A 21,389-nucleotide genomic window follows, 5' to 3' on the forward strand; every position below is an offset into this window, starting at 1 on the left:
AGAGAGAGAGAGATAGAGAGATAGAGAGATAACAGCTTTCAGTCAAGTCAAGAAGATCTGTTAAGTCTGAAATGTTTACTTTGCATCTAGATGATTTTGATATAAACTTTGTTTATTCAGTGTGAAGACTAGCGGATGAATAAAAATGTATGTGTAGTTTTTTAGTTTTTTTGTTTTTAATCAGAAGAGCAGAAATGCTGTTATATTTTCTGATGTAATGGTGATTTATTATTAAATGACATGAATGAAGCCACATCACACACACACACACACACACACACACACGTCTGGTCAGCTATCCTTGTGGGGACTCTCCATAGGTGTACTGGTTTTTATACTGTACAGACCGTATTTTCTATTGCCCTACACCAACCCTACCCCTAAACCTAACCCTCACAGGAAACTTTCTGCATTTTTAGATTTTCAAGAAACTTCATTCTGTGTAATTTATTAGCTTATTTACCCGTCGGGACCTCAATTTAGGTCCGCACCGTGACACAAGTCCCCATGAGTCTGTGTGTATTCAGGTTTAAGTCCCCACCAGAATAGAAAAACAAGTACACACACACACACACACACACACACACACACACACACACACACACACACATTCAATCAAGCACAGCTGAGAATCTCATAATACTAATAAACTGCATTAATTTTACCTCATCCTTGGACTTTTGACAGATGCCCGAGGCTATTTTTCACCTGGTCACAAGAATCACACACAAACAATTAAACCCTAACTTTGCATAATAAAGACAATATTTTCCTCTCACTATAATAACCGTTAGTAATACTTACCCTTTGTAAATATCCTGGATCAAATCACAGAGATTGATAGTGTCACGGAAAAGGAAATCGGGTTTTCCTGAAGATGGAACACAAGCATCTTTATAGTCTGCGTCCCCAAGAGGACAAGAAAAGGATTGACATAGTAAGGGAGGATACTGTGAGTCTGTGGAAAGGGTAGGACAATAAAATGTTCATCCAATCATATTGCTTGCTATATACATTAATAGGAGTCAAATTTCATTATCAAAAAGTCAATAAAGCCATAAAGACATTAAAAATGATGTGCTCTGAAATTCTCACCAGTGACAGTAACTCTGAAGCTCCTCGTGATGCTGAATCTGCTGCTGTTGATCTGTAGTTTATAAAGTCCAGAGTCTGTGGTTCTGGTGTTTGTGATGGTGAGGAATCCAGTTTGATTCACCTCCATTCTGTCTCTGAATCTCTCATCCCACTGATCATCTGTACAGATCTTACTCTGATCTCCAGTGATTTCAGTGATGCAAGTGTCATTAAAATACCACGTCATCGAATCGATTGGGTGTTTTATTACACCAGGGTCTAAAGTGACAGATTTTCTCTTCTTCACTTCACACAGTTCAGCAGCAGAAACACCTGAAACACAAACCGACAGCTGCTGGAGGAACTTTCTGGGCCGAAAAATAACAGAAATTAATTATACATATTAATTTCCTAAAAACAGTAGAGAAAAATAAATAGATAAATATCAAGTTAATTGTGGTTATTTCTTCATTCATATAGTTTTCTGTTCTGTTGAATGATGCGTGTAAAAAGAAAAACAGCTCTGAATGTCACTGGTATAATAAACACGATGTGATTTAAACAACCTGATTTTAAACATAATAACTTACCAATGACAGTAACATTGAAGATCCTTTCATTGTTGTTACCTCTGATGATTTGAAATGTGTAAAGTCCAGAGTCTGTGTTTGTGATGTTTGTGATGGTCAGAGATCCAGTCTGATTGTCCAGCTTCAGTCTGTCTCTGAATCTCTCATCACTATCTTCACACTGAACATCTTTACAGATATGACTAAGATCTCCATTGATGTAAGCGATGCGAATGCCATTAAAATACCAATGAATCTTTTCTTGTTGGTTTATTTTAACATTAGTGTATAGAGTGACTGAATCTCCCTCCATCGCTGACACAGAGACGCTGTCTGCACCAGACACAACTAGAACAGAAATTAACAGATAATTATAATTGTTTTTGGGAAAGTGGGACAAAAATATAAAAAGATACCACCGGAAAGTGCTGTGAAAATGATTTTCTACAGATCGAACAGCATGAAAGCATCATCAATTTACACATTCACTCATCAGACAAACATACATGTTATAATTAACATATAATTAACATAAAGGTTATTTGGTGCTTATTGCACACCATAATATACATCATACAACACACATCTTGACTCAGATCTTGCATTCATACAACCAAGAAGTGATCAATACATAGCCTGCTTTCATGTAATTCTGAAGACCATAACACAGAAATGTTGAAATTGACACATTAAAATTACAATATTCCAATCCAATTATATTTAAATGTGATTTCAGACTGCAAAACACTTTTTCATATATATATATATATATATATATATATATATATATATATATATATATATATATATATATATATATATAAATTGCATGACCAGAGTTGGAGACCAGCTAAACAAAAGCTTGGGTCTTGATCTTTTGTTCTTGGTCTCAAGACATCTTAGAAACCATCTAAATGGGTCTACATCTGAAACTAATTATTTCAGTCACTCCTTGCTGTGTGATTTATACCATTCCCCTTCTGCCTTGTGTCTGCATTTACAGTTAAACAAGCACTGTCCCACTCATCCTGTAAGTGCATACATTTGATATAATATAAATATATTGCATGCATTATTTGCATAACTCAATCCCAAACAACAATCACAGTTATACAAATCAAGACAAAGACACTCAAATTTGGTTAAACTGATCTGTATTTACAACAACCTGACATTAATTTAGTATTAAAATATTACTCAAGCCTTTCCTCCAATTGGGTGACATTTCCTTGTTGTAACACTGTGTCTACACCGGATGCGACTTTTGCCTCGTCACGCCGCCACAGCTAAAGCCTGTTTACTGTACACTGGATGCAACAAAGTAACATTGCAAATCATTTAAAATTTGTGTCAGTATGTCATAAATGTCGTGTCGTAGCGCATCCAGTGTAGACAGCACTGATTATAATGGGCTCTGTTTATAATGGGCTACTTTTTTTTTGTGTAGACACTATTTGTTATGTTTGGGAACCCAGGAAACACAAGGGGACGAGAGATCCAAACACAGTGTGGGTTTTAATAGGTAATCCAAATCAGAATCCAACAAGCAGGGGTCAAAACAAGAAATCAAAAAACAAACAAACAAAAAACAAACAAACAAAAACAACAGGGATAGGAACAGGAACAGGAACAGGAACAGGAATAGGAACTGGAACAGGAAACTCGGAAGACGAGGAACTCGGAACGGGGTGACGGAAAGAAAGGACTCCATGAAAACAAACAGAAAAAGACTGGTTATAGGCAGGGTAATAACTATCAAGTGAAGACACCTGAGTGCAATTAACAGGAGTGCAATTACTGTGGTGAAGGGACAAGGCTTTGTGGGAATTGTAGTGCTTACGGTGAGGTGCCTATGGGGAAGTGAGACAACTAGTGGAGACATCCATCCATCTATCCATCCATCCATCATCTTCCGCTTATCCGGGGCTGGGACACGGGGGAAACAGTCTAAGCAGAGATGCCCAGACTTCCCTCTCCCTATTCACTTCCTCCAGCTCTTCCGGGGGAACCCCGAAGCGTTCCCAGGCCAGCCGGGAGACATAGTCCCTCCAGCGTGTCCCAGGTCTTCCCCGGGGCCTCCTCCCGGTTGGACGTGCCTGGAACACCTCCCTGAGAAGGCATCCAGGAGGCATCTGAAATAGATGCCCGAGCCACCTCAGCTGGCTCCTCTCGATGTGGAGGAGCAACGGCTCTACTCTGAGCTCCTCTCGAGTGACCGAGCTTCTCACCCTATCTCTAAGGGAGCGCCCAGCCACCCTACGGAGAAAGCTCATTTCGGCCGCCTGTATCCGGGATCTTGTCCTTTTGGTCATGACCCACAGCTCATGACCATAGGTGAGAGTAGGAATGTAGATTGACCGGTAAATTGAGAGCTTTGCCTTACAGCTCAGCTCCTTCTTCACCACGACAGACTGGTACAGCCTTCCCTCCATCCTTCCCTCACTCATGAACAAGACCCCAAGAGACCTGAACTCCTCCACTGGAGGCAGGAACTCTCCACCAACCTGAAGTGGGCAATCCACCCTTTTCTGACTGAGAACCATGGCCTCGGACTTTGAGGTGCAGATTCTCATCCCAGCCGCTTCACACTCGGCTGCAAACCGTCCCAGTGCATGCTGAAGGTCCTGGTCGGAGGAGGAAAACATAATCTGCAAAAAGCAGCGACGAAATCGTATGGTCCCCAAACCAGACACTCTCCGGCCCTTGGCTGCACCTAGAAATTCTGTCCATAAAAATTATGAACAGAACCTGTGACAAAGGGCAGCCCTGCCGGAGTCCAACATGCACCGGGAACAGGTCTGACTTACTGCCGGCAATGCGAACCAAGCTCTTGCTCCGGTCGTACAGGGACCGAACAGCCCTGAGCAGGGGGCCGCCGACCCCATACTCCCAGAGCACCCTCCACAGGATGCCATGAGGAACACTGTCGAATGCCTTCTCCAAATCCACAAAACATGTTGCAAACTCCCATGAACCCTCCAGCACCCTGGAAAGGGTATAGAGCTGGTCCAGTGTTCCACGACCGGGACAAAAACCACACTGTTCCTCCTGAATCCAAGGTTCCACTATCGGCCGAATTCTCCTCTCCAGTACCCTGGCATAGACTTTCCCCGGGAGGCTGAGAAGTGTGATCCCCCTATAGTTGGAACACACTCTCCGGTCCCCCTTCTTGACAAGTGGGACCACCACCCCGGTCTGCCAGGCCAGAGGTACTGTCCCCAACCGCCATGCGATGTTGCAGAGGCGTATCAGCCAAGACAGCCACACAAAATCAAGAGACTTGAGGTACTCAGGGTGGATCTCATCCACCCCTGGTGCCTTGCCACTGAGGAGCTTTTTAACTACCTCAATGACTTCAGCCCGGGTGATGGACAAGTCCTCCTCCAAGTCCCCAGCCACTGCTTCCTCAACGGAAGACAAGTCGGTGGGATTGAGGAGATCCTCGAAGTATTCCTTCCCCCATCCCGACAATATCCCCAGTTGAGGTCAACATGTGCCCATCTCCACTGTAAACAGTGTAGGTAGGGCACTGCTTCCCCCTCCTGAATCGTCGAATGGTTTGCCAGAATCTCTTAGAGGCCAACCGATAGTCTTTCTCCATGGCCTCACCAAACTCCTCCCATGCCCAATTTTTTGCCTCCAAGACTACACGGGCTGCAGTCTGCTTGGCCTGCCGGTACCTGTCAGCTGCCTCCGGAGTCCCACAAGCCATCCAGGCCCGATAGGACTCCTTCTTCAGCTTGACGGCATCCCTTACTTCCGGTGTCCACCTCCGGGTTCGGGGATTGCTGCCTTGACAGGCACCGGAGACCTTACGGCCACAGCTCCGAGCAGCCACAGAGACAATGGAGGTGGATAACATGGTCCACTCGGACTCAATATCTCCAGACTGCCTCGGGATACGGTCGAAGCTCTGCCGGAGGTGGGAGTTGAAGATCTCTCTGACAGGGGGCTCGGCCAAATGTTCCCAACAGACCCTCACAGTATGTTTGGGTCTGCTGAGTCTGTCCAGCATCCTCCCCTGCCATCGGATCCAATTCACCACCAGGTGGTGATCAGTTGACAGCTCCGCCCCTCTCTTCACCCGAGTGTCCAAGACATATGGCCGAAGGTAAACTCCAACACATGGCAGCTGAGCTGGGGGGCTATAAGCAAACCCATTCCAGCCCTCCGCCTCTCACCATGGGCAACTCCAGAGTGGTAGAGAGTCCAGCCTCTCTCAAGAAAAGTTATGACATTTAATGTAAAAAAATGTAAAACTTGTTTGGAGTTCAACCAGCGTACAAAATGTGCGACGAAGGCGCCTCCTTGTTCATCTTGTTAAAAAGTTTTTGTGAACCCTACACTCTTCATCTCCGGTGGGTAAATCATTTGAAGGGATTAGGGCATAGAGATGAACCCTTTCCAAATGTAATGCAGAGTTATTCTCACACAGCCGGACCTTCTGGGAACCTTGGCTGCTTTGAATGGTGGGCCCAAGAGGCCATTTGACAGAAAGGTAAAGCAACCAATCATGTTTCATTTTGTGCCATGTCATGTTTAGGGGTGTGGAATGTCCCCAGATAACATACCATGTGTGAAAGTCTTGGACATATTTGAAAGATTCAGTGGCGCAAATTTTAAATATTTTACAAATATTTTAAATCCAGCATTTAGTTAATCCTGATAAGCACTCACTGTCACAGTTGCAAACGTAACAGCTTTCTTCTGCCATTACAGGGTTTGGCATCTTGCTTGTTTCCAGCAAGAACATTAAAGAATGCAGCACTCTGGAAAAAAGCTTTATATCTGGACCATCTCCAGGAAATCCTGTATAATTCAACCAACCTGTTGATGTGATGTCCCTTTATTTATTTATTTTTTCAATCTGTACTTACAAAAGGTGTAAATAATGTTTAAAGTTCAATTTAAAAAAAAAGTGCCACATGATTCAGAAGTTTAGTCAGTGGTCTATGGGCGTCGTGTCAGAAGCTGAGACTACAAGTTATATAACAAATAGTTTTTTTTTCACACTGTTATGGGCAGTTTTCATAATGGTTTAAAATCTATATTATTAATTTACAGCTATAGCTTCATGTGATACTTTGCTTGGTAGTAAAATGTTAGAGTCCATTTTCATACCTTTTTATACATATAAATGTCCTGAGGATAGAAAAGGCACCCATTGGATTTCCTTTATTTTAAATGTACTCTTTTATTATTATTGTTATTTAAAATTGGAACAAAAATGTGTGGGAAAAAGTTGTCTTGATCTTTGTTCATTAAAGTAAAATAAATTTTACATAATAATAAATTAATAAATATTACATTACATATTACTATTTACTGCTTGGTTCTTTGTCTTTATCTGGCTCTGGGTCTTCAATAACCTCTGCTTTGAGCAGGGAACTCCAAACTACTCTACTCAAACTATATATATATAATATTATATTATATATGAGTAGTTTGGAGTTCCCTACTCTTTATGTATATATATATATATATATATATATATATATATATATATATATCGTTGATCTGAGGATAAATAAACAAATAAAGGTCCTACCGTGCCATAGAAATGGTAAAACTGCAAACAGAACAAAGGAGAACATCTTTGTCTGCATCTTTCCTCTCGAACGTGCTTCGGTTCTTTGAATGAATGGAGCAGCATTGCTGCACTCCAGTGACGTATCTGGAGGTGTGTGTCGTTGTCAGAGACCACGTGATGCTTCACGTGTGAAATAAGCGCATTCCAGACTATCCGCTACGAGATCAAAGGCGGATATCGCGCGATCATGTCCTTTGTTGCTACGTTGTGATTCTAATTAAAAAGCTGCTAAATTTATACTAGACCCGAAGTAAATAAATCTCACTATAACTTGTTTGGGAACATTCGCGCATAATTTAGGCTACACATAGAAAAATGATATCAGAGTTAAATAAATATATAAATGAATACAAAAGGAAGAATGTAAAGATAAAGAGCTAACACATGTGATGAATTGCTGTAGATCATCTTTTCTCGCTGTTACGACATTATGTCTTGTAAGGGGCAAAATATTTGCCCACCGGCAACTACATAAAAATAAATAAAAAAATCTTGAGAAAATAAATGCAGAACATGTTCACATAGGGCACTATTAACATGACTATATGCATTAAACCAGAAAAATCTGGGCACAAATGGGTTAACGCTACTAGAGGGTGTTTCTAATTCAGGAACTATGGGAGGGATGGCAAATTTGACTTTGTTTTCACTTCTGACTGCCATTATCAGTCCTTCCCAATTTTTTTTCCTTTTATTGAAAGTAATGATAACACTATCGAGGAGTTTTCTTTTGCTTTTTGAGCAAATGGCAATGCAAAAATATTTGTGGTACTCTCCCATTCACTGCTCTTCAGGTTAACCCAACTATGATGACTTCAGCTGCTGAGAAACCCAGAAATGTGAAAAAGGAACATATTTAACTAACCTAGTTCATGACTGTTAGAACATACTAAACTCTCCAGATGTTTCAATGAGTCTTTCTGTATGTGCTCTCTCTCCCCCTCCCTTTTTTAGACTGTATCATAGTACTGAGACTGCTCTCCTTAGAGTTACAGATCACCTGCTCTTATCATCTGATAGTGGCTGTATGTCTCTATTAGTGCTATTTGATATTAGTGCTGCGTTTGACACTATTGAACACAACATTCTTTTGCATAGACTAGAACACTTTTTTCGTATTAATGGAAGTGCATTAGCATGGTTTAAATCTTACTTATGTGACCGCCATCAATTCGTAGCCGTGAATGAAGATGTATCATATCGATCACAAGTGCAGTATGGAGTACCTCAATTTCTTAATGCTAAATTCTGAAAAAACAGAGGTGTTAATTATAGGACCTAAAAACTCTGCATGTAATAACCTAGAACACTGTCTAAGACTTGATGGCTGCTCTGTCAATTCTTCGTCATCAGTTAGGAACCTAGGTGTGCTACTTGATCGCAATCCTTCCTTAGAAAGACACGTTTCTAGCATTTGTAAAACTGCATTTTTCCATCTCAAAAATATATCTAAATAACGGCCTATGCTCTCAATGTCAAATGCAGAAATGTTAATCCATGCATTTATGACCTTAAGATTAGATTATTGTAATGTTTTATTGGGTGGTTGTTTTTCACACTTAGTAAACAATCTACAGCTAGTCCAAAATGCAGCAGCAAGAGTTTTTAATAGAACCAGGAAGTATGACCATATTAGCCCTGTCCTGTCCACACTGCACTGGCTCCCTATTAAACATAGTATAGATTTTAAAATCTTGCTTATTTTTTATAAAGGCCTCAGTGGTTTAGCACCTCAGTTGGAATGAGCTCTTGTTACATTATAATCCTCCATGTCCGTCGTGTTCTCAAAACTCAGGCAATTTGATAATACCTAGAATATCAAAATCAATTGTGGGCGGCATATCCTTTTCCTATTTGGCGCCTAAACTCTGGAATAAACTACCTAACATTGTTCGGGAGTCAGATACACTCTTGCAGTTTAAATCTAGATTAAAGACCCATCTCTTTAACCTGGCTTACACATAACACACTAATATGCTTCTAATATCCAAATCTGTTAAAGGATTTTTAGGCTGCATTAATTAGGTAAACCGGAACCAGGAACACTTCCCATAACACTTGATGTATTTGCTACATCATTAGAAGAATGGCATCTATTGCCGCGTTTCCACCGCAGGAACTTTACCCAGGAACTAGGGACTTTGGCCTGGTACTTGGTGTGTTTCCACCCAGGAACCAGGAACTAAATAAAGTTCCGGGTAAAAAATGCCCCTCAGAAAGTCCCTGCTGGTGAGGTGGTACTTTTTCAAAGTTTCGGAACTTTCGGGGGCGGGACTTGGGCGCTAAACATCCTGATTGGTTGAGTTCACGCAGCATTGGTTGAGTTCAACCACCATTTATTCGGATAAACATTTTCAAAATATTACTGTTATTGTGTCATGAAATGTAATTTTAAAAATATTTCAGGCGAGAATTTAGTTGTTTAAAACTCAAATCTATTGTTTATTTATAAAGACAGCGCCTATTTAAAAATGTGTTTCGCCGATCTCGTAGACGGTGAGCTCCACGTGATCAGCGGGAGCTCAGTGATCATCTATCCGACGAGAAGCAGCCTTACCTCGGCTAGACCTTCTGATATGTGCCGCTGGCTCTGATGTCTATTTAGTGGTAAACATAAAATATAATTCAGCTGCGGGGTACATCTAACAGGTTTTCTTTGGTCTGTATTAAATTTATCTATATGTTAAAATGAAAATAAAAAAAGCAAGTCTATATAATATTTTGTTTCATTGTAATGGCTGTATATAACGTGACACATATCCCTGAACTAAGTACATTTCTGCAGCTGTTATTATGTTTAAATGAAAACGAAAGGAGGCAGTGGTATTTCATATCCTATTTTGTTTTATTGTAAATATACTGAGGGGAAAATTGCAGTAGCCAAAGCGATCTGAGTTCATGCAGCATTGGTTGAGATCAAACACCATTTATTCGGATCATTTTCAAATATAACTGTTATTGTGTCATGAAATGTAATTTTTAAAGTATTTCAGGCGAGAATGTAGTTGTTTAAAACTCAAATCTATGGTTTATTTATAAAGACAGTGCCTATTTAAAAATGTGTTTCACCGATCTCGTAGACGGTGAACTCCACTCGATCAGCGGGAGCTCAGTCCTCATGTATCCACCGAGAGCAGCCTCTCCTCGGATAGACCTTCTGATATGTGCCGCTGGCTCTGATGTGTCTTTAGTGGTTAAACAGAAAATATAATTCAGCTGCGGGGTAAATCTAACAGATTTTCTTTTGTCTGTATTCAATTTATCAATATGTTAAAATGAAAATAAAAAAGGCAAATTTATATAATATTTCGTTTCATTGTAATGGCTGTATATACACATATCACTGAACAGTACATTACATTTCTGCAGCTGTTATTATGCTTAAATGAAAACCAAAGGAGGCAGTGCTATTTGATATCCTATTTCATTTTATTGTAAATATACAGAGAGGAAAATTACAGGATTTGCGTTGTCGCGGACATCACACTCCCCAGTCGAATGCATTAAGTCAGAACTAACTGCCGACAATGCACGCCCAAAATCAGTGTCCTTTTTTTTTATTTTTTTAAATCAGCGGTACTTTGTATTGAGAAACGCGCGCAGACCTATGTCACCAGTTTTTTTGCCTAATCTTCCCGGTACTTTACACACCGCGGTGGAAACGCAGAAAGCAACAGGTCTGGGGGGAAAAAAGTTCTTGGGAAAAAAAGTTCCTGGTACAAAGGTTCCGGGTAATTTCGGTGGAAACGCAGCATATGCTAATATTAGTCTATTTCTCTCTTATTCTGAGGTCACTATAACCACCAGATCCAGTCTGTATCCAAGTCAAAGGGTCACTGCAGTCACTCAAATCCAGTACGTATCCAAACCAGATGGTGGATCAGTACCTAGAAAAGACCTCTACAACCCGGAAAGACAGCGGAGACCAGGTCGACTAGAGCCCTAGATACAGATCCCCTGTAAAGACCTTGTCTCAGATGACCACCAGGACAAGACCACAGGAAACAGATGATTCTTCTGCACAATCTGACTTTGCTGCAGCTTGGAACTGAACTGCTGTTTTCGTCTGGTCAGACGAGAACTGGCCCCCCAACTGAGCCTGATTTCTCCAAAGGTTTTTTCTCCATTCTGTCACCGATGGAGTTTTGGTTTCTTGCCGCTGTCGCCTCTGGCTTGCTTAGTTGTGGTCACTTCATATAGGCAGGGCAAGGCAAGTTTATTTATATAGCACATTTCGTAAACAATGGTAATTCAAAGTGCTTTACATAATTAGGGGTGCTCCGATCACGATCGACCGATCGTTATGCGCATCTCGTCAGTAAAGCTGGTTCTCTAATCAGCGGTTAATTCCATCAGGTGCGTGATTTCACATAGAGCAGCTGTTACTACACAGAGCCATTGTTAATAGAGAGGATGCGCAAATCCACTTCATTTTCAGCGTTTTTTGGTGCATCTTCTCAGTTAACAACGGCTCTGTGTAGTAACAGCTGCTCTATGTGAAATCACGCACCTGATGGAATTAACCGCTGATTAGATAACCGGCTTTACTGACGACATGCGCATTAACGATCGGCCGATCGTGATCGGAGCACCCCTATACATAATAGAAAATAAAAAAATAATGAAGTAAAATAATCGCAAAAATAAAACAAACAATTTAAAAACTAAAATGATAAAAAAATGATAAAAAAAAAACTTAATTTCAAACATTAAAATGTAAAATGATTTGACAAAATACGTAAAATACATTGCAATCAGTTCAGACATCGCACAGTGCTCATTCAATAAATGCACAGCTAAACAGATGAGATTTGAGTCTAGATTTAAATGTGACTTATGTATTAGCACATCTGATCTCTTCTGGAAGCTGATTCCAACTGCGGGCGGCATAGTAACTAAAGGCGGACTCTCCTTGTTTTGTGTGAACCCTTGGTATTTCTAACTGACTTGATCTTAGTGATCTGAGTGCTCTGTTAAATTAATTTTCAGTGAACATATCTGCAATATATTTTGGTCCTAGGTCATTAAGTGATTTATAAACAAGTAAACAAGAGAGCAATCATTTGTAGGATAGACAAGTGTAAACATAGACTAAATAAAGTCATTTCTAAAAAGAAAGCAAATGGCTGACATCAGTAACTTTAATATACAGACGTTGTCAGATAAATAAACCAAACCATACTCACAGTGAGCAGAAACTCAAGGAGTTCTCAACCAATGACTTTCATAGAGCAATCCAGAAGCATGAGTTCAACCAAATTGTTTCCCTCTACCAAACACAAAAATACAAATGGTTTCCCTGTTACTATATATATATATATATATATATATATATATATATAAAATCATATACAGTACATAGTCTATATTTCTATTTTTCACATTCAATTTCTACTCTATACTCGCATATATAGATAAACACATTGTCAGGGGTCTGGCAAGGCTGGTCTCTGCCAATCAACAATGATCCCAGTCACCTGAATATTAACCAGCCCAGCCACACCTGCCACGCATTACCAAAACCAATCACCGCCAGTATAAGAGCACTCACTCACTCACTCACTCACTCCATCAGGAACAGTCTCATCCCTCTTGTCTCCTGAGCTCTACTTGCCAAGCGTAACGTATACTCACCTTTTGGTGTTTCACTAACCTGTGTCTTTGTTCTGCTGCCCTCAGGGCCACGGATCACCAGCTCATTACCTGTGATTCATTGGTCACTGAAATATCCTATGATTACCTTGAGTTGATACTGGCTTCGGCACCTAAGGAGAAAGAGAATGTTAGTGAGCGATCTGTGACTGTGGCTTTGACTTTACAAGAACCCAGCAAAATCACCTGTCTGGATGACTAATGCATGTGACTCTCAGAGTACCTATATTTTGCACACTTGTACATATATCACTCAATAAATCACTGTTCTGAATTCACCTACCTCTGTCTCCCGAGTTATCCTGACAGAAGGCTTGACCTAACAAATAAAGAATGAATTCAGCGCACTCTGAGGATAGCGCTTCCACCAGTTCAACTCCCACATTGGTGTATATGGCAAGCTCGATATCGTGACCAGTGCCCTTTTCCGGCAGGGAGGAGGACTGCAATGGGTTCTTTCTCCAATATTCACTTGCTCTGGAGCAGCAAGCTCTTCAGTAACCTATGGAGAGATCAAAAATCTCATTTATCATACAGCAATTGTCTGGGCCAGCACTAAGATGGGGTGAAGCGCTATGGTTCCAGGAATCCACAATCACCGCCTCTTTACGGAACTTCATCGGTCATTTCAAGGAAGTGTTTGGACGCCTGGTGGGGGATTCCTCGGTCAGCGATAAGCTCCTTAACTTACGACAAGGAAAACGAACTGTCTCAGAGTACTCACTTGAATTTCGCACTTTGGCTGCAGCAAGTGGATGGAACGACAAGGCCCTCTTGACTGTTTATCGACGAGGACTAAATTCTACTCTCCGTCTCCAACTAGTCATTTATGATGACACTCTGGGATTGGAAAAGTTCATGCAACAAGCTCACCGCGTTCATCTAATGTCCCAGTCTTCCTATCGTGAAACGCATTCAGCTGAGAATATTCCCTGCCGCAATGCTCCAGAGAAAGCTCCTGAACCACCACCCGAGAAAATGCAAGTAGATTCCCAGTGGTTATCTCCAGAGGAACGAACTCGAAGAGAACAGAAATTATGCTTGTACTGCGGGAGTGGTAATCATTTCATACGTATCTGTCCATCTCGTCCCCCATGGTTAGTGGTGAGTTTGGTCCTTCCTCAACAATCTGTTTCTAACCCACTAACCATCTCTGTGACTTTGAAGTTTAGAGGCCTCAATGTAAAGGTTACCACCATTGGTTACTCCAGATCAGATGGAAATTTCATTTCAGGAAAACTCGTCATGACCCACCATCTCCAGAGGGTTAGAGCTCCACAGCCCTATTCCATCTACGTTGTCACGGGAGAAATTATCAACAAGGGGTACGTTACAGATCAAATTACACCTATTACCCTTTGTGTTGAACCCAAACATCAAGAACAGTTTGCACCACTCATTCTTACTAATAATCAAGCATAACTCATACTCAGCCGCCTGTGGCAAATTTAGCATCAACCAGTTATAGCCTGGACAACAGGGAAGATTCTGAAGTGGGGTTGTAAATGCCAGAACACCCAAGTCATTCCATGTCTCAAGTTGATTCCACGCCTGTTCACACGGCATTGAATTCCATGTCCATTGAAAGTCCAAATGTAAATCAATCTGTCAATGTCCCATGTTGCTATGCCTCCTTTGCAAATGTCTTTAACCCTCGCGCAGCCTCTAAGCTCCCGCCACATCGTCTTTGGGATTGCGCAATTGATCTGGTCCCCGGTGAATCTATCCCCAAGGGTCGCATGTACTACCTGTCCATCCCAGAACAGAAGGCGATGAAGGAGTACGTTGACGAAGCCCTTAAACAGGGATACAACCGACCATTCACTTCTCCCGCAGTGGCTAGTTTCTTCTTTGTTCCTAAGAAGGATGGAGGATTAAGACCCTGCATCGACTACAGAGCTCTAAACAAGATCACGGTAAAATTCAGCTATCCTCTTCCACTAATTCCATCTTCTCTTGAACAGCTCCGAGATGCCCGTATCTTCACAAAACTTGATCTGCGGAGCGCATACAACCTGATCAGAATTAAGGAGGGAGATGAGTGGAAGACGGCGTTCATCACCCATGCCGGACACTACGAGTATTTAGTGATGCCGTATGGTCTTGTAAATGCCCCGCCAGTCTTTCAAAGTTTCATGGATGAGGTCCTCCGTGAGTATCTGAACCGATTTGCTCTCATCTACATAGATAACATCTTGATTTACTCACCTAATGAAAAGGATCACCAATGTCATATCGCCCAAGTGCTCCAATGATTAAGAGAATTCTATCTCTATGTAAAGGCTGGAAAATGTGTGTTTCACCAGAAATCCATAGAATTCCTTGGATATACAATCACCCGGGAAGGGGTAAGGATGGATGGCCGGAATTACATCATGTATCTTACCCACAAGAATCTTTGTTAACCCCATCCAATGGGATTTGGACGAGATGCTCTGCGAAAGGTCTCAACAGCGACCCCTGTCTCTGCTATGTCCACAGGGTAAAATCTTTGTTTCAGAGGAACATCGCAGAGCCCTCATATCACAAGCACACTCCTCAGTAGGAACTGGACACCCCGGGTAAATAAATCTCTCTGCAAAATAAGTACTGGTGGCCTGTGATGCACGAGGACGTTCAGGAATACATCAGAGGTTGCGTTCTTTGTGCAATAACCAAGGTACCACAACAATTACCCACAGGAAAACTAGTTCCTCTGCCTATTCCACATCGCCCCTGGTCTCACATAGGGGTTGATTTTTTTATGGTTTTTTATGGATCTTCTTGCTTCCGATGAGAAAACTTGCTTTCTAGTAGCTATTGACCGATTCTCTAAAGCCTGTAAATGAATCACTTTACGAGCTCTTCCCACAGCCTTTGAGACTGCAGAAATGCTGTTCGAGCATGTCTTCCGGATCTTCGGAATCACGAAGGATATAGTATCAGACCGAGGGCCCCAGTTCATCTCACGAGTATGGCGGGCATTCTTCTCTCTACTCAATGTCACGGGTTAGTCTCACGTCCGGATATCACCCCCAAGCCAATGGTCAAACTGAGCGTAAGATACAAGACATTAGCCGATTCCTCAGGACCTTTTGTCATCAAAATCAGAATCTTTGGAAACATTATCTTATATGGGCATAATATGCTCAGAATTCGCTCCATCAGTCCTCTACTAACCTTACGCCATTCCAATGTATCCTAGGCTACCAACCCCAATTGTTTCCTTGGTCTGTTGAACCTTCAGAGGTCCTTGCTGTGAACACCTGGTTCACCTGGAACACCTGGTGAAAGGGTTTGGGACCAGGCTCACCAACATCTCCAGCAGGCTGTAAATCGTCACCAACACTTCGCCAATGCTCACAGGAGACCACACCCCACCCCACCAAAAAGCTCAGTCCTAAATACACTGGACCCTTCCCTGTGGAGAGACAAATAAATCCCGTTACCTATCGGTTACGTCTGCCTGCTCAGTATCAGATACATCCTACTGTTCCTTTCATGTTTCACTATTAAAACACCATCACCCATCTGTTTCCATACTTTCCGCAGACCCGGTCCCTGACGATGACCCCCCATTGCCACCCATTAAAACTGAGCCCATCTACACAGTACGAGAGATTCTAAATTCCCGACGTTGTGGGGAGTATTATGGACCCGAGGAAAGATGTTGAGTTCCTCCCCAAGATATCCTAGACCCCAACCTGCTCACAGACTTTCACACCCAGCACCCAGAAAAACCCGCTCCACGACCCAGAGGTAGACCCCCAAGACGTTGGAGAGTTAGGTCCGCTGGCACGGACCCTGGAGGGGGGGATAGTGTCAGGGATCTGACAAGCCCGGTCTCTGCCAATCAGCAACGATCCCAGTTGCCTGAATATTAACCAGCCACACCTGCCACGCATTACCAAAACCAATCACTGACAGTATAAGAGCACTCACCCGCACCACAGATCCCCGTCAAGCCTCCAACAGGAACAGTCTCATCCCTCTTGTCTCCTGAGCTCTACTTGCCAAGTGCAACGTATACTCACCTTTTGGTGTTACACTAACCTGTGTCTTTGTTCTGCTGCCCTCAGGACTGCAGATCACCAGCTCATTACCTGTGATTCATTGGTCGCTGAAATATCCTATGATTACCTTGAGTTGGGGGAAGTCGTGGCCTAATGGTTAGAGGGTTGGACTCCCAATCGAAGGGTTGTGGGTTCTAGTCTCGGGCCGGACGGAATTGTGGGTGGGGGGAGTGCATGTACAGTTCTCTCTCCACCTTCAATACCACGACTTAGGTGACCTTGAGCAAGGCATTGAACCCCCAACTGCTCCCCGGGCGCCGCAGCATAAATGGCTGCCCACTGCTCCGGGTGTGTGCTCACAGTGTGTGTGTGTGTGTGTGTGTTCACTGCTCTGTGTGTGTGCATTTCGGATGGGTTAAATGCAGAGCACAAATTCTGAGTATGGGTCACCATACTTGGCTGAATGTCACTTCACTTTAGTTGATACTGGCTTCGGCACCTAAGGAGAAAGAGAACGTTAGGGAACGATCTGTGACTGTGGCTTTGACTTTACAAGAACCCAGCGAACTCACCTGTCTGTATGACTAATCCATGTGACTCTCAGAGTACCTATATTTTCATTGGAGATTCAACGAGCACTTGATGACACGGATTCACCGCACACTTGTACATATATCACTCAATAAATCACTGTTCTGAATTCACCTACCTCTGTCTCCCGAGTTATCCTGACACACATATTCCTACTACTGCAGCTTAGTTTTTATTATTAAGTTTCTTACATTGTATGTATGTGTGTACAGCTTGTATAGTGTATAATTTGTGTATATGTGTGTGTGTGTGTGTATAGTTTTGAACTGTCTTGGCTTTCATTGTGGACAGCAAAGTAAGAATTTCATTGCTCAGGGAAACTTTTTTTACTCACTTGGCATATGCCAATAAATGCTTTAAATTTGAATTGAATGGCGGAGGCCTCCTTAGACCCAAGTTTTTAATTAAATTCAAAAACAATTGATAATTGAGTTAGAATTTATCAAACAAGGTCCTTAAAATTAACCATTAAAAGGAAGTAACTGCAAACAGCACACAAAAAAATTAAGAAATATTTAAACAAAAATATTGGTTCATTGGAGCACTTTGTTAATGATTATTACTTAAGTTAATTGTTTTGATTTAATACAAAAAATAATTAAGTATTATTATTTTTAATGAGTGGATTGTTTCAGGTGTCTATAACAGACACAGAAGTTAAAAATGAATCACAAACTCACAACACAACCCGCAGTTTTTATCCACAATTAACTTCTAAGTCATATAAAATGAAACAGGACAAGAACAGTGCAAGTCTGCAGAACAAAGTTTCCTTTTCTCTTCCTTTTTAGGTACAAATTGTTTAAAATACACAATGCAGTTACACTGTTTAAAATAAACCTTCTTTTCTGAACACAAAAGAAATGGACATATTGGTCACACTTTATTTTAGGGTCCAATTCAACTAACCATTAAATATAACTTTTGCCTTAATTAACTCCTTATTTGATGCTTACTTATAGTTTATAAGGTAGTTGTTAAGTTTAGGGAACTGGGTAGGATTATGGGTGTCATGCATTATATGTACTTTATAAGCACTAATAAACAGCCAATATGTAAATAATAGACATGCTAATAAGCAACTAGTTATCAGTGTGAATTGGACCCTATACTAAAGTGTTACCGACATATTTTTCAGTAACACTGAACCACTGTAGAAACTATACTGCTAACACTTTAATCTCACTTTAAAACTCTAGTTAATCCAATAACCATCTCATTTTTAAACAGTGAAGATTTGAACAGCTGTGCTTAGTTGATCTGGATTTAATAAAAATCTCTATTTCACTGTAAACTTGTGTGTCTAAACTGTTTGACAGCTGCGAAGCAAGAGGCCCCAAGGGGAGGTTTTTTTTTTTTTTTTTATGGAGGCTTGGATAACGGAGATTCCAGGTTGAGACCAGGTTGCGAGATTCAGTACATACAGCATGGTCAAACCAAAGAGGACACAGCAATCCCTGGGAACAGATCCTGTTTGAGTACCTAAATATAACCACGTTTAATATTTAATTTACTGCATAAGGGGAAGCTGACCACCAAGAAAAATAATTATCAGTTCATTTCACCATTACAAGAAACCAAATGACTTGCATTATAAAATATATAATCAGTTTTTCCATCTGAGTTTTCAGTCTTTCTCTTCGGCACGAAACAGTGCCAGCAGCTTGGGAGTGTGAAGATCCATTGAGGATAAATTTAGGTTCCAGCTGCAGTGTTCATTCTTTGACATTCAGCATTCACCTCTAAAAATGCAATGAGAGAAAAATTCATTTCATACAATTTTTTGAGAAGGGGATTTCAGATACTTTATGTTCCTTCTGGTCTCTAAACATGATTTGTAACTCACTTGAGAAGGTTGAAAGGTTGCTGGCCATCATTTATGTCTTGCACACTTGGACAATGGTTAATAATTTCATGTAGTTGACTTTAGCTATTTTGTGCTATTTAACAGTTTCTGCAGACTTCCTGTCATCTGGGAGTTTGTGGTTTAAGCAATATGTTTCGTTCAATGGTTACATTATAGTGTGGTCTGTCAAGCATAAAGGCCGGAAACATTCCCACAATCATTTAGACATTAGAGTGAGCCAGCTTTCCAGTATGTCTGCCATGACATTTGTAATAGTTGGCACTGTCCCATCTTCTCTGTGAATTTCACAGGGCTCTTCCTGTCTAGAGTGGAATGATGACATCTTTTGGTCATGGTTGGATGACTGAGATTACAGAGGAGTCATGTAGTAGATGTTGAGGAGGAATAATCAAGGGATTGTTCTGCGATATTGCAGCCTGTAAAACTAAAAACTCAAATCTGAATCAGTATACTGAAGACTGATATCATCTGTAATATTTAACGTCTGCTTGACAGCTGTGTATAACTCCTCCTAGGACTCTGGAAGTGTTAGCTTCTCCATCCTGAGGACCGCTGAATCCATGTTTGGTTACCTAAAAAAAAAAAAAGTCACTTTCACTCATAGAAAACTGTGTTGGTGATTGATATGGCAGACTGTGTTACATTGAACATTCAAATGTCATAAGACCGAAAGTTTTCACATAATAAGTCGTCTTAAGCAAATGCAGCTGTCTTAGCAATAAAGCTACTTATTACTATAGTAAACTACGACAAATGTGTCTTTTCAGTGTAACCTTGCCTTTCCCTCCACAATAAAGGATGCCAATGGATAATGATCTTGAAGGCTATGGTGATGAACAAGAGTCAGTTCCTCACTGCTTTCTATCAGTGTAACGTTCCCACTTTCTAGTCTAGGGGAAGGAAAGAAGAGTAACTAAAAGCTGAAGGGAGAGAGTGAGAGAACTCATGTCTGCTGGCCCCAGGACAAGCACAAATTACCACACCAGTTTTAAACGTAAAAAGCACTTTCATAACCTAAAGAGGACTTTTTAGGATCATCCCTAATGTTCTGTAAAGGTTCAGGACTTTTGTCACCTTCAGAGAACTTTTAGGGGAACGTTGCACAAGGTTGCGAGAGCGTCCTCTCCTTTTTTTTTGCATGCTTTATGTGACATTTCAGTTTCATTTGTTTCATATTGTGCTTTGTGTAATCGTGTCAGTCTTTTCATAGACTCTTGTTAATAGTTTATATATTTTATGTCTAATTGGAGTAGATTAAGGCCTAGTTTTACAGACAGGGTTTAGACTAAACCAGGATTAGGCCATAGTTCAATTAGGACATTTAAGTCATTTTTATTAACATGCCTTAGAAAACACTGGTGTGCATCTTTAGAACAAACAAAGACACTGATATATTTTAAGATCATTCAGTGCAAGTTTCTTTTAGTTGAAAGTTTAAGACTTGTCCATGAAACCGGGGATTATACAGGATATTATAGAGCAATCTATGATGTTTGATGACCTTTAGCAGTGAGAAATTGCAGATACATTTGACGTTGTTTGGTGAGATGCTGTTTTGAGCTTGATGAGGATTGTGTAAGATATGTGAACCAAAAAGAGAAATGATAATGAAGGGTATGTCAAACACCCATATCCGATCAGATAGGCAGTATAACTTAAAATATATAATTTGACAATTTATAAAAATCTATTCAACATTTATTAGTAAAATTATTTAATATTATTGTAATTTTTGCAATATTTGAATGCAGGGATCATTAACTGACATCAGACTCCCATGATCAAGTGAAAGTGTCGTTTAACTATTAAAACTAACTTCAAATCTCAGAGGAACTTCAAGTAAATACTGTATGTTTAGTGTGTAGTTCAGTGTAGACATTGAATGTGTTTACTGAAAGAAATGAACAAATAAAACTATTGATATATTTAAAAATAAAAAAGTACTTTACTAACATTTAAATGAAAACAACTGATAAACCAAACCTGATTCAAAATATAATTATCAAGTATAATAATATACTTAAGATACTAAAATAACACTGACACATGCTTGC

At 40.7% G+C, this 21,389-nt stretch overlaps 1 protein-coding gene across 1 annotated transcript; it reads right to left on the reverse strand.

Moving 5' to 3' along the window:
* Positions 1–704: 704 nt before the first annotated feature.
* Positions 705–7,322, reverse strand: LOC127942439 (uncharacterized). Its single transcript, XM_052538140.1, has 5 exons — positions 7,192–7,322; positions 1,665–1,991; positions 1,096–1,407; positions 805–871; positions 705–708 (listed from the first exon to the last, which is right to left on the reverse strand). The coding sequence occupies exons 1-5, from the start codon at positions 7,247–7,249 to the stop codon at positions 705–707; spliced, it is 768 nt and encodes a 255-aa protein (XP_052394100.1). The 5' UTR covers positions 7,250–7,322.
* Between the last annotated feature and the right edge of the window lie 14,067 nt (positions 7,323–21,389).

This window comes from Carassius gibelio, chromosome A22 (assembly GCF_023724105.1).
Source record: "Carassius gibelio isolate Cgi1373 ecotype wild population from Czech Republic chromosome A22, carGib1.2-hapl.c, whole genome shotgun sequence".
In the NCBI taxonomy this organism is placed as follows: domain Eukaryota; kingdom Metazoa; phylum Chordata; class Actinopteri; order Cypriniformes; family Cyprinidae; genus Carassius; species Carassius gibelio.